This window comes from Rhipicephalus microplus, chromosome 8 (assembly GCF_043290135.1).
Source record: "Rhipicephalus microplus isolate Deutch F79 chromosome 8, USDA_Rmic, whole genome shotgun sequence".
NCBI lineage: Eukaryota > Metazoa > Arthropoda > Arachnida > Ixodida > Ixodidae > Rhipicephalus > Rhipicephalus microplus.
In genome coordinates this window covers 19233590-19257774 of record NC_134707.1, presented here as the reverse complement: position 1 = coordinate 19257774, position 24185 = coordinate 19233590, and the positions used below count along the sequence as shown (strand labels likewise).

General features: G+C 46.4%; 1 protein-coding gene across 1 annotated transcript; it reads right to left on the bottom strand.

The window, feature by feature from the left end:
• Nucleotides 1-1674: 1674 nt before the first annotated feature.
• On the bottom strand, nt 1675-22929 carry LOC119164218 (uncharacterized). Its single transcript, XM_037416357.2, has 6 exons — nt 22729-22929; nt 11979-12190; nt 10750-10924; nt 9371-9490; nt 8240-8349; nt 1675-2738 (listed from the first exon to the last, which is right to left on the bottom strand). The coding sequence occupies exons 1-6, from the start codon at nt 22850-22852 to the stop codon at nt 2481-2483; spliced, it is 999 nt and encodes a 332-aa protein (XP_037272254.2). The 5' UTR covers nt 22853-22929; the 3' UTR covers nt 1675-2480.
• Nucleotides 22930-24185: the final 1256 nt, after the last annotated feature.

The window sequence follows — 24185 nt, the reverse complement described above, 5'->3', positions numbered from 1 at the left end:
TTCTGCACTTCTCACTTTTTTAAGGACTAATATGATTGCTCTTATCTAATTTCTCTGTTTTTTTAGCAAGCGTTGTGTAAAAAGCTTCTATTATAAGGCACAGTGTGGCCAATCTCCCTTGTGGGTATGAGCCAAGATCTAGGTGACACGACAAAATCATGAATCAAGTATCGGGGTAAACTTGTCAGTAAATTCAAGAACTAAGAACGCTAGAAGACATCAGAAAAAATGGAACCTCGAGGGATGCGTAAACTGCAGCGAAAGAAATAGGCACATTGTAGACGAGCTGCCCAAACATAACTGATAAAAGAAGGTGGCCATAAAAACCGGTAAAAACATCAATAAATTCATTAGTAATAATAAAACTGAGCTAAGCACAAAGGTGCTGCAAAAATTTTTAACGGACGTGGCGAAGCTCGCCTAAACGCAGACCTATGCATGTCCACCGCATGCGTGGCATGGTCACATTGCGGATTGCCCCGTCGCAAAATAGGCGGGCTGCATCACATGTGCCGTGGTTTCGTTGCGGCCAGAGGGTGGTCACAGACCGAGTTTGAGCGTAGCCTGGACAAGAAACGTTCATAACGTAACCTTGTCTTGGTGGTTTAAACATACGTGGATGTGTTTGCTGTTGTGATGCATAACTGCCCATTCTTCAACCATGCACAATCAGCTACGTTGTGCGTGGAATTTCGCAGGACCACGTACCTGGCTTAGTGCACATGATTTTGCCAAAAAATGGGACTGTTTTTAGACAGAACCAAACTGCTAGCCGCATACTTGGAACGAAATCATCTTTTAGCCAAGGACACTCACCTATAACCACATTGAGGCATTGCGATACAGGGATCAATAACAAAGAAATAACAAAAAAAGCCGTCACGTCAGTGCATCCGACATTTCCGCTCCAAACACTCCGCTTTTTAATGTGACGAACTTCAAGTGAACATTCAGCTTGAGACTTTAACAAAAGGTAAGATGGTGTACTACAGGACTCTTCCCAGACAACTAGAGAAAAGTGTGACCAGCCTACTTGTAAAAAAATAATGTTGCTCATTTTGCTCCGCTATTTCACTGCAACTGCAATGACATTTTTTTTTCAGACGTGAAAGGAAACGTAGTGACGTCAGACGTGCACAACTCTCAGCATAGTGCGGCATGTCACCTTGTTTATTTTTTCCTACATTCGTTTTTCTAATGCTAGTATGAGTCATTTCTTCAGCCCACGTTGGCATACACGTCAAGGTGGAAAGGTCAATCAATGAGTGATGAATAAGCATAGCCAAATGCGTGAACCGCATCACACGCTGATGTCATGCCTTAATTGGTACTTGAAGAATTTTAAAGGCGCATGGCGCGTATTTAGATGAGAACCGAATGGCTAAAAATTATATTATACTGAAGCACGTACGCCGAGTTCTTCGCAAAATCATAGCGCAGAATGCTGAAATGTCAACTTCGTTCCCAGAGTTGTTATAAACAAGCTGAAGCCGAATACAATATTCCGTGAAGAGTCAATACTAAAAAAATATGTTACTCACCACATGTATGAAAATGTGTTTCACGAGCCATCATACCAACTCATCTACAATCACATTAGAACACTGTGATAAGGGAACAACGAGAGCTTGCTTTTGGGGAACTTAAGAAATGAACTCTCTGTGTTCTCGAAGGTTTGCGAGTACACCGTTTATTCGAGCACACACGCTTGTCGAAGCAAGCATCCCTCAAGCTCACTTATACAGTAACCATAAAGTGTATTGTACCAAAAAGGCGTGCGCATGAGGAGGGCCAGAAGGGAGGAGGGCAGCCACCCTTCTAGTCACTTAAAAGCGAGGGGCTCATAGCCAGCCTCACACACTGAAATAACAGGGAAGGAAGGGCACTAGACTTGGAGGGGGCGCCAAATCAGCTTCATCATCGACATAATAAGGAAGGTGCACTGCGACGGGCCTTCACTCACCTCCCCCTGAAGGGGAACCCTGAGATACATATGACGGGCCATATTCAAGCCTTCATGTTTCTCCAGCTCTCCTTTTCGATACACGACTCGTTGTACACCCTCTGAACCCTTTGTTCAATACACTTTACGATATGGGAGAGGGCTGTTGCGATAAGCCTTCTGCTAGTGTGCCTCGATGCGAGCGCCTCCCTTATGGTGTTGCCTTTTTTTTTTCAAGGGACTGGTGCCGCCACGCCGCCAATTTTTGCCCGCATTTCGCGCGTCTCTGCGGCGCCATCGTAGAGCGATGAACCGCCGTCAGCACTAATATGGCAGCCGCGCAGCAGTAGACGCCGCTGAAGTCCTCTGCCTTGAAGTGGAAAAAGCTCGCATCAACACTCCTCCACCCCCCCCCCCCACTAATAGGCAACCCTTCGTAGGCCTAAGCAATCCTGCGCCCATGCCTTCGTCGCCACCAACAAAACACTGTCCAACATCACTCTCGTCGTCCACTCTGCACATGCGTGTGAAAAGTCTTTCACATCGGGTTCGACACGGACCGGTCGTAGCGTATGCAGGGCCTCAGTCGCTTTTCGCTGCCCTGTGCCTGCTGCGGCACGTTGTCCTCGGATGACGTTCTGCTGGGAACGCCGGAGACCTGTATGCTGGGCACCTCCAAGAGGGGTTCCATGAACATGTTCTTGCCCACCAGAGGGCGGTAGGTGGTGTCGTAGGCGCCAGATATGCCCGACCCGGCGCTGTGGACCGACTGGGAGCTTGTGGTGCGCGACAAGTCCTGCATATCAGGACAAAGGACAATTTGCGACAAATGTGCCAAATTGCAAGTTGAATTTTTTCTGTCATATTATTTGTCTGGATGTCCTCAAATCCGTCTAAGTGATACACTTTGCAGGAACGTTATGTAAATAAAGAATCCGGGAGTCCGGAAAGGGAAGCAGCTTAGGTATTTCATATTTACCGTCATGTTACCCTGTTCACGGAAAACCGAATAATGAAATTTACAAAATAATAAAGAAAAGAGATAACAGGTGTTTATGACTCTATAGCTGTGTGTGACATCCCTGTCTGTCTACAGCCTCTATACAAGCCTGCACCTTAAAGAAACAGCTATAACCAGGCCCCGGAAACTCGGCGCTAGTTTCGGTTTCGCTGAACAAACGTTTGCCGGCCATCCAAAAATGGGATTGAGCGGAATGAGGTTGATATGGATGTGCGCATTTCTTGTCTTTCACAAGTTTTTACGAATTAAAGAAATTCGACGCCATCATAAGAAAATTTGCTGTTTTATGTGTCTTTTCTTCCCTATTGTTTTTTTACCTATTAATCAGGCGAATCTCGGGAAGTAGTTGACTTGAGTTCATAGCGTTTGCATTGCTCTTTCTTGCCACTCGCTCAGCGATATATATTACAAGTTGTATCGCGCCCAGTTATCTCGCTCGGTTAGCATGTCAACTAGAAAAGAGATAAAGACAAGCTGTGGCGGGCATAGAACGGTAGCCGCAGTGAGGTATACGCTGGTCAATCATTCAGTCGATAAAGATGACTAAGTCGGGCAACACGTGTTTTTCGCGGCTCTGCAGTGTATTAACAGGGGATTTCCAGTTCCGCGAAAGTTTTTTTCCGGTTTCCTTGCGGCAACGGGCAATGCCGCCTAGATAATTTCATGCCTGCTCACTGCTTCTGCGGTGAGCTCAAACGTCACTCTATTTAGACCGGTGTGGTTCACTGCACAGAACTGCCAACGCTTCCTATCATCGCTCTACAGACGGGGATTGCCAAGCCTGACGAACGTTTTCGTGGCGTGCCGGTGTGCTTGTTAGCGACTCCAGAATGGCGTGTTTTTCTGCGTCCGTGAATCGTAGCGTGGATATGTGATGCGCTTTGTGCTTTGGATGTTCGCAATCTGTACGGCTGCAGATCCAAATGATTGAGCGATGCTGCGTGGCGGACTGTCACGGCCAGGAGACCGAGGATGCGAGTGCTCTCGCTTTGTGAGGATAACCGAAGAACGAAATGAGAGCATGTCCTTCGTCGAGCTGGCGGCGAAATCTATTTTCTTAGTGACCCAAAGGTATGTGCATGTGTTCATATTACATATTTCTGAGTCGTTCTAATGAAACAGATGGCATTTTTCATTCTTGTCCTAAAATAAAGGCGTCTTGTGTGCTTCTGCCTTGTTGGGCCTGGCAGTACGTTTTCAGAACCAGCGTTTTTCTTTCAGTGTCGGTTAATATTTTGCTACCGGCGATTAGCGCAGCGGACTTCTTGTATTACGTCTGTTTACTTAATTCAGAAACATTGGAGGAATGCTGTTGCATTGCTTGGTGCATTGATTTTGTGCAAAGTATTTCCTTGCTGGTGTTCCAACCACTTCATTGCGGTATTATAATTTTGCACCAGTCTTGCCAGTATCTTAACCTAATATGTTTCTTTAAAATTTATATTCGTGTAGACACTTACGGTAAAGTGCTTTTTTAAATGGTGTTCCGGTGTGTGAGCGCTACTTCAAGATAGAATATTTTAGAAAACTACTAAATATAGTGATCCGAAGACCATCAGTGCACTAGAAGCACCCACGGGGGATGCAAGGGTCAATCTAGACCTAGTACTAACACTTTTCCCAAGACCTAAGTTAATGGAGCGACTATGTGCCACTGCGATAGGGGCCAGTGCAAAAGAGAAACGCCCCTCCGCGAGTCCATCTCAAGACATGTTTGTGAAACGAAGATTTTGTTTTCTCTTGCGGTGGTCATCACTCTGATATTGTGCTGAATAACATGCTCGTGGCAGCAGCACACACTCTCCTCAATGATTATACGTGTCTACGAAGACAGATGTTCGAAAGAGTACAACTAAAACTACAGAAAAATTGCAAATGTTGATTGATTGATTTGTGGGGTTTAACGTCCCAAAACCACCATATGATTATGAGAGACGCCGTAGTGGAGGGCTGCGGAAATTTCGACCACCTGGGGTTCTTTAACGTGCACCCAAATCTGAGTACACGGGCCTACAACATTTCCGCCTCCATCGGAAATGCAGCCGCCGCAGCCGGGATTTGAACCCGCGACCTGAGGGTCAGCAGCCGAGTACCTTAGCCACTAGACCACCGCGGTGGGGCAAACATTGCAAATGTGTAGAAACAGTTTCTCTGCATGTTCTAGATAATGTGTGTGTGCGGAGTGTGTGTAAATAATGAATAAAATCAGCCACACGTTCGAATGTGCAGTTTTTTTTTACTTGATCGATACGCATGATATAAAGGGGCCCTGAAACGCTTTTTCAAGTAACCATGGAATGAATTCACTGGAGCAGCTTATTGCCTCACGATTTCAACGCCGCAAAAACGTTAGGAATCTGTTCATTGCGAGTGGAGTTACAAAGGTTTGTCGCATGCTGCAATTGCATTCTCTCTTCTCTCGTCCCGACGAAAGCGCTGGAAGCTAAGCCGGAAGGGATGGCGGGGCCACAGAAAAACGTCACGCGCGCCTCATGACCTTGAGCAATTTTTCTTTTTTTCTTCCAATGCGCGGCTTTCTCAGTGTGATCGCGCGCGCACGCGTGGACAAATAGTGGCCTCCCGCGGCGATCTCTGTAACGAGCAAGCGCGCCGTATTCAAATCAGACAATGGCTGATAGGTGGGCTTGCTACGTGTGATTTTTTGGGCATATTCCGTGATTTGTCGAGAGAATAGACAGCAATTTTTAGCTGATTTTGATAATTTATTGTGAATTCCGGGCCGCGTGCTGCGCTATAATATTTGGCTCGGGTGTTGTCGGGAGCCTTTACTACCGATTGGTAGTGTTTCCCGACCACGCTCAAAAAGTGTTGCTGGGCCCCTTTAACCTTTCAAAGCTACTACAGAATTTTTCTCACTTTTTCGTGGAAGAAATGGTTCACAGATACATCTCTGAATGCTTTCAAGCGTAATACATTACTTGCACTAGCGCATTCTTGCCGCAAACGTGATAATAAAGCTGTAAAGCTTGCAAAACTCGCCGCGGACGCTTTATCATTTAGCGGGGACGCTGGTGGCCACGGATTCGCAGCCTGCCGTACGCGCACTTGCTCGGCAAAACGAGTGACGTCATGGCGGCAGTGAGCAGGCCTGAAAATATTTTTCTAGGTGGTATCGCAACGGGTGAGTACATTAATTTGGACTCATTATTTGAGCAGGCATTGATTTTGCACGAGTACATGAGTAAACCCAGTTGTCAGCAAGCCTGACTGGGCTGACAGAAGTGCAGTGTCGCTAGACTAATTGGTGAAGACGGCATCCAAGCTGCTGTCGGCCAAATACGTGTATTGAAAGGCTTGAATTCGTGTTTTCTGTTTTCTGTTTTCTGGAAACAGAAAAAAAGCAAAGTCTTTGCTTTTTTTTTTTACTTCTGGCATGTAGTTCTAATGATGTACCAAGTCATCATAGGCTCTTTCCAGTTCGAGAAAGTCATGTAGCCGCGGTTTGAAACTTTGTGAGTTTTTGCTTTTATTAGTATCACTTAAATACCTGTGACGCACTAAATTCTTTTAGACATTCTTACAAATAATGTCGCTGGAGCCAACGTTCTGACAAATGAACTTATCTGACGATCGACTAGACAGCTTGCAGGGACAGTTTCCAACGACGTCTCGTTTTCAGTCTCGTTTGGTACTCAAGTTCAGCTATGTGCGTCGTCATAACAAACGTGGCTCAGTCAAATACGACGTGTCCTACTCGTGATTGTAGATAATTTTTGTATTGATTTGGTTGTTCTGTGTTGAATGTTTGCTCCTTATGTCCATGTGTCAGTCGTAAATTAAAGCTGCTTTTAAAGATGGACACTTCTACACTACGTGTATGCACATTTTTTTTTATACAGTACATGCAATAAAAAGTTCATTTCAGTTGTGTCAATCGAGTTTCTTCTAAATGAGAAATCGTTCACTTAACTTTCGCCACTTCCGAACTCGTGAACAAAATACAAAAAAAATCAACAAAACTTTACCAATGGCCGTATCGTCCGAGCGCCCAGCTGGCCCGACATCAGGCACGAACACATTCCGCTTGCATGCGAAGCGGGGAAAAATAATTTTCACGCCAACCCTCCTCCTCTCGTTTTTGTCCTTTCCCTCTATTTCGTGACCTCACCAGCGACGTCATGAATTAAATGGTCTGTTTGTTATTTATTTCGAGTTGGATGCCCGGCAGCCGCCAGTGATAGAAGCCACGTTGCCGATGGCGCATACACGGCAGTTTCGGGCCCCTGCTATAACATACAAATGTCTAATTGAAGCAGTAAATATGCTTGCAGTATTCATACAGTATTCATATTGATTTAGTAGTTAAGATACGACTATCAAGAAAGAAGTGGTGTATATACGGAATATGCGCTCTTGATTATGGAATTCAGTTCTTTTGGTAGCTTCTTTCGTTCCCAAGTACGTTTGGCATGCTGATAAAAATGAAGAAGCCATTCTAACCTGTGGAAAATAATAATCCGCGCAGGTTCTTCACACGCTGCACAGGGAAAAAACAGATTTTTGAACCTTAACTGATCATGTACCCTGCAGAAACAACAGTCTCTTCATTCAAGTCTAGCACATGCTCCTCATTTAAACTTTCTTTAGTAGAGCAGCGTGACTGATTCTATCGCGACGTGCGTGTTTTTGCTTGGCTTGCCGTATGCGCTTGTCGTTTGTTGCAGAAACATAATTGGTGTTTGCCGCATGTGTGTTCTTTTTTTTTCATCCTAAAGCGAAAACCTTAGATGCCTCATCAAACTCAAAAATTAACTGGTGTCCCACGTCGGTGTCGTCAACATGAATCATGCAAAAAGTCATCATTACCTGAATACGTCACCGTTCCTCAAAGTTCGTGACGTCATGGTGATAATGAATTATGGGACATCACGTGATGAGTTCATTGCATGACGTCATATAACGTACTTGCTTCGTCAAAGGTAGTTCCGTCACAGAGGCAGTGCAGAAGCAGTCGAGGTGCTTCCGATCCCGGAGGCCGTGTAAGACAACGTTAAGGGCAGAAAGCTCTCAGAGGGTGGTGCGGCAGAATCAATGCATCCACTGAGAATAAAAAGATGGCTACCACCCTCGGCTTGTCTAAGCTGAATAAAGAGGCCTTGTAAGGTTTAGTTGACCAGCCAAGACTGGTGCGGTTTGTCCGCTATCTCGAATACACGCCCGCACTAACGAATTTCGTACACACACTCAAAGACTAGTTGTAAACAGCCTCGCCGTAAAGGTATCATCACCATATTCCCCAAGCTCTGTGTGCTTACATGTGGTACCCCTTGAGCACGCTTTCTGATGTAAGCGATCAAGGCGAAGATGAGCACGACGACAGTGATTCCAGCAGCGATGGTCACGGCCACCGCAAGGGTCTTCGACACTGCGTCAGAGTTCAGGGATATAGATATTATTCTCCGTCACGTGCACATTCATATAGCTCAGCAGAAAAAAAGATAAGGCACACTTGGGCAAAGGTATTCGCAAGTGGGACGGCAATAAAGAAAATGCGCGCAGAAGGATAGATATCTGGGTGAGCTGCGAGACTCTGTGTCATGAAAAAAAATTATACAACTAGCGAAAATGCAAAACGTAGGCACGCGTACATCTTGCTTTTATTCCTATTGTATTGCTTCAGTCGCACTCCTTTTTTTATCTTAAGGACGTATAAAGGCGTGATGCACGATAAAATAAAGACTGCATGTCAACAACTGCTTAAAAGTGTCCTTGAACATGCAGACCATTCTACAGAGCACATACACCTAATCTAGAACAAGTTACCCTGAACCATCGTGTCACTTAGAAAATAATGGCATGCACAAACTCATCTGGCTACAGTACTCAGTAAGAATATCCATAAGGTGGGGAAAAACGTGGGGAAAAACCAGTGTTTATACAAGGTACCTTAAAGAAAAAAGTACTAACTACAGTCAATGAGCTAGACCAAAAGTTCTCGTTCCTTAGTGTTAGCTGGTACATTAAGCGGTATCTCAAAGATACCGTATTACTCTTTTACGCAATGTTACATTACATGTTCTGACATGCTACACGTAATAGGACTGAATGTGTAACAGTAACGGGTCATAAAAACCCTTGTGTTCTGCAATGTTCTCTCGCAAAAGACGGGATTACTGGTCAAAACGTTCTTTCCACGAACACCTCGTGTAAAGGCATTTTTCGTATATTCAAGCTTCCATCCACTGAACTTATGCCCTATGTTTATTACTACATGTTGCACGTCTTATGTTAATTAGTGAGAACTTCCGTCATTTTATAGAGCGCGTTTCGGGGCTGAGCTTACCCTACGTTGAAGATTCTTACTCAATATTTCTTTCTGCATTTCGCAGCCTCTTTATATATTTTCAAAAACCCTCTAGATGAAACACGTGCTGACATGTACTCACTGCAGTTCTCGTCGCTCAGGTCGCCGCAGTTGTTCTCGTTGTTGCAAGTGAGTTCCCGCCAGATGCAGAACTTGTTGCCGCACTGGTACTCGCCCTTGTAGCAGCCGTCGAAATGAAGGCCTGCGCATGCGTCCAAAAAAAACGGCGACCAGCTACTTTAATAGCTGAAGCGTCTGGGATCAGTTCCACCGTTCAAGTGTGGAGACCTGTGTTTCAGGTCGCGGGCGTAAGCAGTGTTCTGTAGCAGCAAGTTGCCGACCTAGTTACGTTGCATTGCGAATAAGTGCAGAGAATATGGCTTCGAAATGTGTAACACTTGTTCATGAGACCTAAAAATACGTCCAATTGTGCGAAACACACTGAGCTTTTGTGTTTCAAGTTTCATAGATTTTCATATGAATACTTCTTATCTGGTTCACTGTCCTTGGTTCTGAACTGAAAGTATTTGCAACGTGTCTTTGGACTTTGCTGTGTAGCGTGCTCTTAGTCGAAAATTCATTTCTCATATTTTGTAAGGTATTAGCTGAAATTATGTATTAAACAGAAATTAATAAATAGACTTTGTATAGAGCTATAAATTGCGATTCGAAGATGAAAAGCTTGGTTTTCATTTTCCTACAATATAATGAGCCCTAAAATTCCTGATTTTCTCTTTTAAATTTGGTCTGCTGTAGCGCTACAGTTCTTACAGTGCTCGGCTGTTGACTAGAAGGTCATAATTTTGATATCGGTCATTTCAGTTTATGGTGACCAATTGTTGGAAGCGTCTGTACTGTGCGATGTGACTGCACGGTAAAGAACACATGATGGTGGAAATTTCTGAAGCCCTCCACAGTGGTGTGTCTCATAATCATATCGTGGGTCGGCTTGTAAAGGCCAAAACTTTCTATGACATTTTAAGCTAGCCCTCATCAGCGATATCACGTGACGTGTCTAGTCGCTGTTTGACTAACTGAGCGGCTTCCTTCCCCACGCGCTGTAGTGGTGGTGACTTAATAGCATCTGAAAGAGAATGAGAATGAGAGCCGGTTTGTGCGTAACCGTAGTTGAAAGCACCCAAAATGAAAAAGGCGCAGCAGTAGTGCGCACAGACACAAGACAGCACCTCCATGGATGCCCGACGAGTAGTCACAGAGCCAGCGAGCGTAGACCCAGAACAGTGACGTGTCTAGGTTTGACAAGTCAACACAGGACCAGCGGACATACACAAAGTACAGCCATGCGTTTGATCCTAACAAGCAGGCACAGGACCCATGAACATTGATGCAGGACAGCCACTTGTACGTCGGACGAGTTCACAGAAGAGGATTGTCATCCGTGTTTCATTTTACGCTGTTTTAACTATGGTTACCGCGATGGATGTCAGAGGTTTCACTAACTCTGCCGGTACGATGTCAGCACGATCTCGAAGGCCTTGCGCTCGTAGTTCCAGTCGTGGCGAGACGTGACCAACTGCACCTGCAGCTGCGGCGCTGTCACCCAGTGTGCCTCCTTGCCGCGAGGGTCGTCCACGTTGCGGCAGAAGCGTTGCGCGTCCCGTCGGTCCGCCCACATCTGCACTGGACGCAAGACCCCCAAAAGCGGTCCCTTATTTTGGGGGATTGCCATGATTTGCAGGACAACCGTGACACGGGCATGATTTGCAGGACAATCGTGACAAAAATACACACATACCAGCAGCAGAGCTACATGAAAAGAGTCGCTCAAGTCTAGTGGTTGCCTGCCAGATAGGCCAGGCTTATCCCGCTCATGGAAACATCATCACTGCTACCGCCACAATCGTGTCGGGCTAATTGGCTGAAGTGCTTGTCGATGCCCTTTGGACCTTTTCATAAAGATGAATATACAACGTCCTGTCTTCTCCTTTCGAGCTGTATAAGTGCCACCAATAGCATAGCAGAAGTAGATCAAAATAGACAGTTACACCTGCACAAATGGACAGAGTCATCGATTATTAATATTTATTTATTTATTTATTTATTTATTTATTTATTTATTTATTTATTTATTTATTTATTTATTTATTTATTGTACCTATGAACTGACTGATTTCATTTGGCTGCCCGACAAGAACTTGTCCCTCCCTTCGATACAGCTTAAAGGGTTCATTCCCCAAACATGGTTTTAGTAGGGTAGCTCCTGCTGTACAGCTTAGTTTTCTAATGAGCGGAATAAACCCCACCTAAAACATGAACAAAGCTTTCACTCAAGTGTTACTGAAATGCGAAAGTGTGGTGGCGCTATAGAGAAAACCGCAAGGTAATTCTAGTCTCATAATATATCTCGGTCACCACGCAGTGAAAAGCACTGGGTAGTACATACTTTTGTTTTGTTCATCCGTGTTAGTCACGCAGTTAGCTTCAATAAGCATGCCGCTTTTTGTCTCTAAGAATGCAATTGCATTCTCACTCGTGAGCATGGTGTCGCAGTTTCTGTTTCCTTCCCGCTACATTTCAATAGAGGCGACATGCAAACCCTTTTGCGCATATACCCGTTAACGATGTCAATCTTCGTCCGGTGCCTTTCACATTTTGTTAGTCTGTACTATAACATGTTACGTCATATGAATGCACCAAGTGTGCTCTAAAGCAGAGTTGTCCGCGAGTACCTCCAGGTAGGACAGGCACGTCATGGGTAGGTCCAGGAAAGAGATGCTGTACAGCAGGCTCCGGTCCACCCTTGTGGTCACGTTCACTGTGCAGTTGAAGTCGTGGTCGATGTGATGCTTGGTGGCTCGCAGCACCACCGCTGACTCTAGGCCCGCCACTCCCACGGTGATGGATGCTGTGTGTGCCGATCCACACAAATCATCCATGTAGTCTGCGTGGCAAAGGAAGTGGATTACGCTACATTACAAATGGAAGAGCCTTCATTGACCGCGTTCGCCTAGGGCGTTACGTTGCTCGGCTGATTACCCGAAGGTCGCTGGTTTGATTTCTGCAGCTGTGGTTGCATTTTGATAGCGAAAAAATGCTGGCGGTCCGTGAGCTGTACAATATAGAGTTTTCGCGTAGCGTACGCAAACACTGACCGTTGCGGTCGCTGCCACTTCGCATGCATCGTAACGCCAACTGCGTTTAGCGTTTGCGGTCCGCATGCAAAACAAAATACTAAATAGCGTGTGGTCCGAAAAGCCCCTTTGGGGTGACTCGAGCGTGCGTCAGCGTTTGCGTGAGAGAAACTCTCATCAAAAACTGGTGAAGCGCCCATACTCAAACGCTGCGCCCGCTAACTTTGCGTGCGCCATTCAAAAGCCCTCTAATGTAAGTTCGCGCTTAAAAAACACCTGATGGTTGAAATTTTTAGAGCGTTCTACAGCGACACGCCTTGTAATCATACCTTTGCCCCACTGCCGTGGTCTAGTGGATAAGGTACTCGGCTGCTCAACAGCAGGTTGCGGGATCGAATCCCCGCTGCATTTTCGATGAAGGCGAAAATGCTGTAGGCTCGTGTGCTCTGATTTTGACGCACTTAAATAACGCCAGGTAGTCGAAATTTCGAGAGCCCTCCACTACGGCATCTTTCATTATTCATGTGGTGGTTTTGGGAAGTTAAACCCCGCACACCCACCTATCAATCGGTAATCATACCATCGTTTACACATGTGAATCCCCGAATATTATTAACATTGTTCGACTCGCTTCGTAATGCTACCAGCACGTCCGCAACGCTTCTCAATCCTGCTTTTTGTCATTTTACACCCTTTACTGCCCACAGCCATGCGTTACCAGTCGAATCAAGCAACACTTGAAAACAACCAACGAAGGTCAAAAAGAGGTCAGCCCGAGTGCCTTAGAGCAATCAGCCAGAACATCTAACCGTGTAACTTTGTTGCGCTTTTTATTATGTCTTTATTGTGTCTTGTCTAAGCTACATGAACTACGGACAATTTCTATGAACTTTTCTACGTGCCCTACAATGATTTACTAAATCGCCCAGCATGTCATCACCCTACCTGTACAGCCGCTCTTTTTTTCTGTCAGCTCCATTAGAAAGTGATGTCCTTCGCGGACCAGCCACGAAGGAAACAGCAGGAACACGCCGTATAACAAGATTCGTTACGATAAAAATACGGAAAACAGATAAGAATACAAGATGCACGTGATCTAGAGTTGAACTGTTCGTGGCTGTTCCTAAACCATATGCGCGAGCAGCAAGCGCACTGCTCAACTAAAGTATCGCGGCTAATGTGACTTGATTTGATCAGCGAAAATGATAATTGGGAGAGAAGAGCGATCGATACTGCTTCCGAGATATCGTCGGAAGGGTTCATACCCTTGAACTCAAGGGTTCAAGGGTATGAACCCTTCAAGGGTTCAAGGGTTCAAGGGTGAGTTCAAGGGTTCATACCCTTGAACTTTTTGGCCGAGTCAGTCACACAAAGTTCAGAGTCGTGGGGAAAGGCTCTCAGGGCTACGCCCAAAATTGCAATATTGTCACGCGAGCGTCGACCTCTGCGCGCGGTAATGTCCAATATAGGCGAGAAGTAACGATATTTCATGCGTTATGCTCAAGCGCAGAGAGCGTACTCGTGTGCAATCGCCATCTGCTAACCTGTTTTTCTTCGATAATCATACGTACTGTCAGCCATATCTGTGCAATCACATGAACAGAAAGCCGCCTAGTCACTGATCGTTGTATCACTGATGTCGTTGCTTCTCGCAAATATTACTAAACAATGTGTCCTGGGATCGGTCCTCACGTGATGTTATAAAAAAAATTGCAATGATGTACCACACCATACTCTTCGTTACGCACGAACAACACTACTCGCTCTTCTACTCGCCAATTAGGCCGGGGAAATCCTACTGACAGCCCACGTAGGCCCACTGGTGGCCTCCGTATAAGGAACGAAAAATCGACTCCGAGCTGTACCGCCGCTTATTATGACAGACAAACCATCTCGCGAGGTTTCGGCTATGCCGGTCTCTAAGCCCTACTGCTTAGTCAACGCTGAAAACATGCCAGCAACAACTTCTGTCAGGTATGGTTGAACATTTGTCATTCGTTCTGAACCTGCCAAAAACCAATACGGTTGAGCTGAACGTAACCCGGACTGGTGTTAGACTGGTGTTCGACTGGTGGACAAACAATCCGAAGTGCAAAACTGTGACCACCGTGCACCATCCTAAGCAAGTATTTGTAGTGGTGAAAGGGCCTGTAGTGATGCAGTTCGTTTACACCAGTGGTGACAAACACGTGACCCGCCATGTAGCTATGTTCTCCTGCTTTTTTATTTTTTATGATAAGCGCGTGCGCTTGAGCTACGCAATCATGCCTGGTCTAAAGCATTGTTTTCATGAGGGCATTATGCATGCGTTGAAGCGATACCGTAAGGCAAAAACAGTATTTTTTCAGAATCGGCGTACAGTTTTCTCATTCTGGACCTGGGTACCTGTTGATGGATGTAAATCTGCCAGGTGTCTCCTGAAACGACCCTTATATGAAATACAAGAAAAGATGTATTTACAACGCCCCGCCGCGGTGGTCTATTGGCTAAGGTACTCGGCTGCTGACCCGCAGGTCGTTGGTTCAAATCCCAGCTGCAGCAGCTGCATTTCCGATGGAGGCGGAAATGTGGTAGACCCGTGTGCTCAGATTTGGGTGCACGTTGAAGAACCCCAGGTGGTCGAAATTTCGGGAGCCCTCCACTACGGCGTCTCTCATAATCATATGCTGGTTTTGGGACGTTAAACCCCACATATCAATCAATCAACACCCCCCTCCTCTCCGCTCTGACCTTCGTCCCTCACCTGGCCTTTGTGGCATTAAATTCTGTGACTGTGGCCCTTGTCTCAGCTGACTCGGAGACCTCTAGCTTAGACGATGGCTGACGCATTATACAGAGAGAAAACAATCGCCTTGCAGCTAGTCCTATCGCAGTTGAACATGCGGCGATGGAATGACCTGTGCGGACCCTGGAAAACTGGAAGCAATGCCTACGCATCTCTTGCATGCTGCCTCAGCGACTTTAATTTGCAAGTCATTTTCACGCCGGATTTCAAGTACGACCGCCAAAACGTAGCCACCAGTTTGCTGTGGACATATGAAATTTACACGTGGGACATCATTTGGTTGCGATGCGATCTTTTTTAGGTGTGCGAAAACGAAATGCCTTTTCAAGCTTACGAGACTATTCGTTTCAGTCAAATCAGTGGTTTGATTTATCGCGCCAACGTGTGGTCCAGAGAAGACCTCATGGCTAATGTAAAACTGCTGCTTGGGCGAGTTAGTTCTTGTTCAGGATAGATTTACCAGCGCAAAAAAAAGGAAACATTTAACAAGAAGCACACACACACACACACAAACACGGCTCTGAACTCACAACTTATTTTTCACTTAGAACACAAGGCCTTTTTCGTGGCACGTGTCAAAGCAACAAGAGAATTTGGCGCAACGTGTGTGTTTCCTCTTAAGTGTTTCGTTTTTTCGCGTTGATAAATCTACATTTATCATGGCTAATGCCACTTCCTACTCGTGCGACATAGCGCTCGACCAGTGGGCAACAACGGTGCAGCTCTTTTGTATAGAAATAATTGTTGGGGCTCTTTACATCCCAAAATCACGATGCGAATAGGAGGGACACCGTAGTGGAGGTCTCCGGAAATTTCCACCACCAGGGGTTCTTTAACGTGCACTTAAATCTACACAGCTGTCAGCCATTTCCGCTTCCATCAAAAGTGTGGCCGGGATTCAATCCTGTGACCTTCGGGTCAGCACTCGCGTGCCATAACCGCTAAACCAGCATTCCGAATGATCTTTTTTACAAACCGAAGCCGGTAATACATAAACTCTTCCCTAAAATTCGACACGGGAAAGAGTCTTGCTCAGCTGCGGGTCAGTGTAGGCTCAGTGGCTGTGGATAACTGCGAACAGAGGCGGAACCTGTTTCGCCTAAACGCAGCAGGCTGGAGGCAATCATTTAGTGAGAGACAGGAAGTCAATACCGACTGACAGCAAACGTGGCTTTACTATGGGTCCTTTAGTGCGTGAAGATTTTGACCCTCCGTACAGAACCGGCGATGTTGCTTGCCCACGGAAAGAACTGATTTCAGCGCCAGACACACCGTGGCAGCACTCTGCTTCATTCTTTTAAAACGCTGAATCGCCGTCGCGTACAAACCACATTTCACAGACGACAAGCGCTGATGCGGAAATACCTTTCTGTGGATCTGTCGTATTTCTTTGTGGTGCTGCGAACAAGCGCAATGTATCCCCGCGTACTTAACTGCGATCAGCACTTATTTCCTTGTATTTTTTATCTCTCTTTTGACATAGTGAGATACGTGCCGTTCACTGGCTACTCGGTAAACACTCCCAGCCTAGTGACGTAGCCTGAGACGTCATTTGAAGGAAACAAAAAGAACTTGGTTGTGGGCGTTCGCTTACGACGAAAAATTGCGCCAGCTTCGAAACAGCTATACCTCTTCAGTTATAGAGTGTTGCCACTTACGGCTTTCTTCACTAACAAGTTGAGCTCAATAGAGCGACCCTGCTTACCGGGTGTAGGAAACACTGAAAAGTTCTTCTGTGTTGCGCTGCAATGAGATAGGGTTTGTATTTATACTCTCTTATGTTGGTCATTTCTGTGCTCAAGATGTTGTTTTTTCGTGTTCTGTCAGCCCATCATGTGTGCTCATGCTGTTACATCAGTGAACATTGTAGATCTTATGCGCATATGACAGGACACCATAAGGGCCGCGGTGATCTAGTGCCTAGGGTACTCGGTTGCTAGCCGCCGGTGGCGGTTGCACTTTCGATGGAGGCGAGAATGTTGTAGACCCGTGTGCTCAGATTCGGGTGCACGTTACAGAACCTCAGGTGATCGAAATTTCCGAAGCCCTCCACTACGGCGTCTGTCAGAATATTATGGTAGTTTTGGTGACGTTAAAGCCTGCATATGAATCAAATAACATGACACTATACGAACTCAAGAGTCCACCCACACGTACTCACTCAGACTCAGATCAAGCCGTGAGTCTGAGCCTGTCGAGGTGAGTAATGTTTTAGTGAGTTCGAGTCCGAGTGAGTTCGGTTCAAGAAAAACTCGTGAGTGTGAGTCTCGGTGAGTCCGACACGGGGAAATTTTAGTGAGTGTGAGTCCGAGTACTAAGTGAGAAGCGCAAAACACTTCAGAGAGTCGAAGGGAGTTACACTTACACTTCCCGACTTATGGTCCTGTCTGCTAATCTTCAGCACTATCATGAGCCTCACCTGCATTAATTTTATACGCACGTCTACTAACGATTATTCCAAAAACGCATTCCACACCATCTTGATATTGCACGAGAATAGCTCCGAGGCCAAGGCTGCGCGCGTCAGTGCGGGATATCTGTGTCTGCTTCGGTGTCGAAGTGACCAAGGATCGGCGGCGTTTGTAGGCGTTGTTGAAGGTCGCGGAAAGCAGTGGATTGTTTGGGGCCCCAGACGAAGGCGACGTCGTCCTTGACGAGTTGTTGTAGAGTGTCAGCGATTTTCGAAAAGTTCGGCACGAAGCGGCGGTAATAAGCACAAAGTCCCAGAAAGCGGAGTCCAGCATGCTTTGATCTCGGTATCGAGAACAAAGCAACTGCCATGGCCTTCTCAGGATCGGAGCAAACACCACTGCTGCTGACAATGTGGCCAAGGAATTTGAGTTCGTCATGTCCAAAATAGCACTTTTCCGGTTTCAGAGAGAGGCCGGCAGTGCGAATAGCCAGAAGAACCACCTCAAGCCGCTCAATGTGCTGTTCAAAAGTCGTAGAAAAAACGACTACGTCGTCTAAATACACTAAACAAGAGTGCCACTTCAAGTCAGATAAAACTGTGTCCATCATTCGTTAGAATTTGGCTGGAGCGGAGAACAGGCCAAAAGGGAGAACTTTAAATTCATAGTGACCGTCAGGTGTACTAAACGCTGTTTTTTCTTGGTCCCGTTCATCTACTTCAATCTGCCAATATTCGCTACGGAGATCCATGGAAGAGAAGTAACGGGCGTGTCGCAGGCGATCCAAGGAGTCATCAATGCGAGGAAAAGGATATACGTATTTTTTTGTTATCTTGTTCAGTTTGCTGTAGTCGACGCGGAATTGTAATGAACCATCTTTCTTTTTAACCAAAACAACTGGTGACGCCCAAGGACTAGTTGATGGTTGAATTACGTTGTCGTCGAGCATTTGTTTCACTTGATGACGCATAGCATCCTGCTCCATCTGTGACACGCGGTAATCATGCTGGCGCACGGTTTGGACGTATGACTCAGTGATAAATCTGTGCTTCAATAGAGGAGTCTGCCGGACTTTCGAAGTAGTGGCAAAACAGTCACTAAAGGATGAGAGGAGACTGAGGAGCCTTGCCCTCTTAGGTTCTTCTAACTGGCGATTGACGTTGAGGCGACTAGTCACGTCAGTATCGCAGCTGTTCTCAGTCGAGATCGTCGTAATCAAAGGGAAGGCGTCCAAATCATCCAATGCCTCCAAGTAAGCTATGATTGTGCGTTTCACGAAATTCCTGTGTTCGCCACTGAAGTTCGTAACTAAAACCGTAGTCTGGTGCATTTCGGAGTTGAACGAGACTTCGAGCGATGGCGACTTTCAAGCAATAGCGTCAGGTTACTTTCGGCGATGCTCGTAATCGACTGCTCCCGTGGACACTCGACAAGCACGAAGATACTACTGCGAGGTGGCAACGTGATGCAATCGTCTACTACGCGTAAGGCCACGCCACGATGTTCGTTCTTGATGTCGGAATCTAGAGAAACACAGTTATCAAAACTGACAAACAAATCGTGCAGATTAATTATCGCTCCATACTCTTGCAGAAAATCCATGCCCAAAATGACCGGCCGCAAACAATTGGGCAGTACAAGGACTGGCGCTACAAAATCCGACGCACAAATCTCCAGCCTGGTGGTGCATCTTCCTATAGGGGATACGAGGTGTCCTCCAGCGGTGATTAGTTGAGGGCCGTCCCACGTTGTCAAAACCTTGTGTAGACGGGTGGCCAATGAAGCACTCATCACCGAGTAATCAGCTCCCGTGTTGACAAGCGCAGTCACAAGATAACAGTCGACGGAAACGGTAATGGCAGTGGACGTTCTGTTGGCGGTTTCAGAAACAGGCTTTAACGGCACGTCGTAAGGCAGTGGCGGAGGGTACTTGTCGGTTCGCGTGACAGCAGCCTCACCTCCAGAGGTCGCCGTTTTCAGTTTCTCTGGCGTGTGATTGCGCCACTGACACCAGGGGAACCAAAGGCGGGTCGGGCGCGGTGCGTTAATGCGGACGGACGGGGTGGTGGTGACCGTGACTGTCGTCCCGGTGGGACAGGAGCGTGATGGCTACCTTCCAAGTAATCTGCAATTTCTTGTGGGTGCTCACCATAGTGTGTACAACGTGCATCTGGGTGGAATCCGCGTAGGCCTATTCGTCGGTGGTAACAGTCGCGGTATATGTGTCCAACTACGCCACAATGGTAGCACAAAAGACGATTGTCGGGTGCACGCCAGACGGTGGTCTTCCGCAGGCCAGGATGAAAATCGACCTTAGAAGGCAGGTGATGGGCTGGTCTTGGAAAGTGTCTGGGGGTCCGAGCAGGTGGATGAGCAAAATGTGCCGTCGACGGCGTATAGACGCGTAGGGCATCCACGTAGGAAAGCGTGGGAGGTTCGACTTGCGATGGTGGTGAGGAGTGATAAACTGCCTGATTTCGTTACGAACGACGTCCGTAAGAGCAGCGCTACTGGGAGGAGACGCTGCATGAAATTTCCAAAGTTCTTCGCGTACAACTTGCGTATGAGTTCTGTGAGGACATCCCTGTTATCACCTCCTGGTACAAGCGAGCACGCAGCGGACATGGCTGTCTGACGCTCATACTGCGACAACCACTGCCGAAGCATGCGCTCTATAGTTGTGGCCTCACGTATGAACTCTGACACAGTCGCAGGGGTGTTGCGCACAAGGCCTGCGAAAAGTTGCTCCTTTACGCCTCACATTAGCAGGCGCACTGTCTTGTCTTCTGGCATGTGGGGGTCAGCCCGTCGAAACAATCGCGACATCTCTTGGACAAACATGGCGACGCTCTCGTTCGGCATTTGAAACTGCGAAGAAAGTGCCTGCTCCGCTCTCTCTTTTTGTTCGGGGTTACTGAACGCCTCGCGAAGCTACCGATGAAATTCCTGCCAACTTGCGAATGAATTTTTGTGGTTCGCATACCACCCTCCTGCCACGTCTAAAAGAGAGATATACACGTTCTTCAACTTACGGCGATTGTCCCAGTCATTGATGGCAGCGACCCTGTCGAAATGGTCAAGCCAATCTTCGACATCCTCACCGGCATCACCATGGAGTGGGTTGGGTGTGCGAGGCGTATTGATGACACAAGGTACGCTAGCGACTGGGTCATGCTCGGTTTGGGTTGCGGATGTGGCAAACATTGTCCTCACGGAACTTGCCAAGGGGCCGTACTGTGGTGGTAGTCCTTGAAGACGGCGGCTGCTTCGATGGATATCAGCAAATCCTGGTGCACTGGTAGTAGTTGCTTCTGCTTCAGGACCAGCAGGCATAAGACGTTGCAGTACAGTACCCAGCACCTCCACCAGTCTGTCGCGAGAGGAAACGATAGACAGGAACTCGAAGTGGAGGACTGTTTACTCAGCCACAGCTGCCATTCACTTCTTCGCTCTCGTCTTCTGCCACCAACACAGCGTGGCAATATCGTTCATACACCATTTGAGTATTTATTAATTAGAGGTGGAAATTACGTAAAGGGATGCCTTGTACTTGCCCTCCACCGAATCTTCCGGGGAATCTCTTCATAAATGTACCTCATGTGGCTGTCTTTTTTAATGCAAAAAGGTACTTGCTGGTTAGCAACCACTCATAACTAGTATTCGAAGGCACTATATCAAAAGGTGCCAAGAAGAGCACCCAATGCGTGACATAATTTTGTTAAATAGCATTGACACTATTATCGAAAATTTTAATTCTATACTTAGTACTTATGAGTGCATCACTCAGACTCAAATTGATTCGCTAGTCTGAGTTTGAGTGAGTACGGGTGAGTTATTTAGGTGAGTTTGAGTCCAGCGGAGTCCGGTTCAAAAACATTTTCGCGAATGTGAGCCCGGTTCAGGAAAATTTTGATGAGTCTGAGTCCAATGGGAATCCTCAGCGCAAAAGTGAGTCTCATGAGTTTCATTAGTGAGTCTCAGTGAGCTTCACAATTTTGGCCAACGTATGCATGACACCTTTTATCTAATAGTTTTTTGAAGTATAATCTAACGCATAACATGCTTGTGAACATAAATTTGGAACAATACGAACAGAACGAACTGTCTTGAAAGCAGTAAGACACGTAATTCCATACAAGCACGTGTATTGCTACTAAACTGTGGGCTCTGACGAACGAAGACCGTGTCATGGTCTACACGAAAGTAACGCCCCCTGCTTGTGAATGCATACATGGAAGGTTCATGTATACGAAGAAAGGCTTGTTTTTCTAAGCATATGGTTTCAAATATCAGCTGTAGAAATGAATAACGAATGTGAGAGGCTCAATGACAAATTAAAGCCAGATGAGCTCAGCAATGCTGAAACGAGGAAAGTCATTTAAAAATAACAATAATTTTAATAACAATTCAGTGAAAAAAATTTATGGCCGCTGACCGATGTTGGTATACTCCATTTCTTAATCTTTTCCCCAATGTTTATACCCGACCAGATGATATTTCTTCAGACACACCCTCGGCTTCAATAGCAATGTAGTTCGTATATCGCTAGCTTGCTGGCATACAGAAATTAACAGAGGTTGCCCGGACATATGCTGCCGTGTCCATGATTCAACATAAATACTGAACAAGCATTTGTTCAGATATTGTCCGGAGGCCCCGCACATCTACGGAGGAAAAAAAAACACTTTCCCGCGAGTGCACTTTGCATCACACGCGGCTACCCAAAAGAATTCACATGACCTAAACTAAGAGCATTGGCTACAAGCCGGCAGATTTCTAAGCGTAAATCGTTCGAAGGTAACTGTACTCAGATTCATGTCTGCGCATCAGTCCTTATTGCTTAGCCTTGTACGACAATTATACATTGCACAGCGACAATACAGAGCAAAACAGTATGGCACGCCCAGTACAGACCCGATTCATTCACACCTGACACCGAACCGTGGAATGCCTTCGGTAAGGAAAAACACACTCTGCCCGACCGGAAACCCACGTCAAGGAGACCTGTCAACTCTGCGCGATTGCGCGAGCACGCGCGTTGGCAGTAGTGCCAAGCAGGCAACAACGGCGACAAAGATAGGTCAACAGCGCCAAGAGACCGTCCAGATCTCAAAACCGAAACGAGCACGAAACTGCGTGGTTCAATACTCACAGACTGCCGACTTAGTCGGTCGATCGGCGTTAGCTCCGAGAGACAGAAACGCCGTCACGAGTAGAAACACCAACCCGCCACGGTGGCGCCAGTACACGACTGTGCAAGCAGAGGACGGTGCCATGTTGTCTCTATCGGTCTGCTTATGTGCCTCTATGCTTTTCTGAACACCGTCAGAACGCACAGACTGGCAGACGACTCCGTAGCTATCTTGCCCTCAAACTCGATGGAGACCCTCTCTCTTACCCTCGCCATCAACCTCTCCTCTTTCTTGGCGATAACGGCGGGTATGGTAACTCCCTTTCGTGCATTCACGTAGGCCACGTTCCCCCCCCCCCCCTCTCCAGCAGGGGGTCGTTTGTCTCGTCGTAGTTGCTTACCTCCGACTTTGATACTGGATAACCACGCCTGTGAATATGGATAGTGACGTATGGTTTCAGAAGAGAGACGCCGTTGCTCTGCACTTGGTGCGTCTTTCTTGTACTTCTAGGTCACTGCCGAAGTTCACATGGTGTCTGCGTGGTCTTTTTACATGGTTCTTTTAGGACAGGAGATGGGCGGGTTGAGGGTGGGGTATCGTAGAGGCACGAGCAAAAACAGACACAACCGCACACTTTGAACTAACGATGGATTTAATTAGGTGGGTGAGTCATGCATTTGAGAGAGAGAGAGGCTCTTTATCAGGGAAACAAAGATTTTTGCCGGCGTCTGTTATCGCTGACATGCTACTCTGTATAACAATGAGGAAGGGGACGGAAAGATTTTAGTAGAGAGAAAAAATGATAAGAAAAATATTTCGACCTAGTGAACCTGATAAAACTTTTTACATCAGGGTATAAGGTAAATCAAGGCTTTCCTACGTGAGATGTCATATTAGAGCTTTCCGAGAAGTTATAATAATACGGATAAGTAATAATCAGATAAGTAAGTGATCAATGACAGCATGACCCGACGATGTTTACAATGTCCTAGCACAGGGACTAATATGTTCCGCAACGTTAATTGTTCGTGGCAGATCATGTCCATTTCTCCTTCGAACAGTTGCCTCTCATCGCGGTATGATCAACGATGCATTTGAAATGGTTTGCAATAGAATGCTGGGCAATTAGCATTTCTCTTACCAATGACGACAAGCTCTTCACAACTGAAAGCCTCGTAAGCACACTTTGTGTTACAGGGGGGTTTCTTGAAGGGCCAGTTGGTATACATGATACTGAGGGAACAGTGCAAAAAAAAAGGGAAGGAGAGAGATTGAACACATGACACTTTGCACTAGCCCCATTGCTCACGCATGCAGTCATGGTACTAAAACCACTTTTTCAGTGACATTCTCGAGTCAGGTAAGCCTGTATAAATGCAGCGCTAATACACCGATCTGAATTGTAACTTCTCTAGGAAACGTGATCCCATCAAATCAAATAATAGCGGGAAGAATACCGTCCCCGAGCTGACACCCA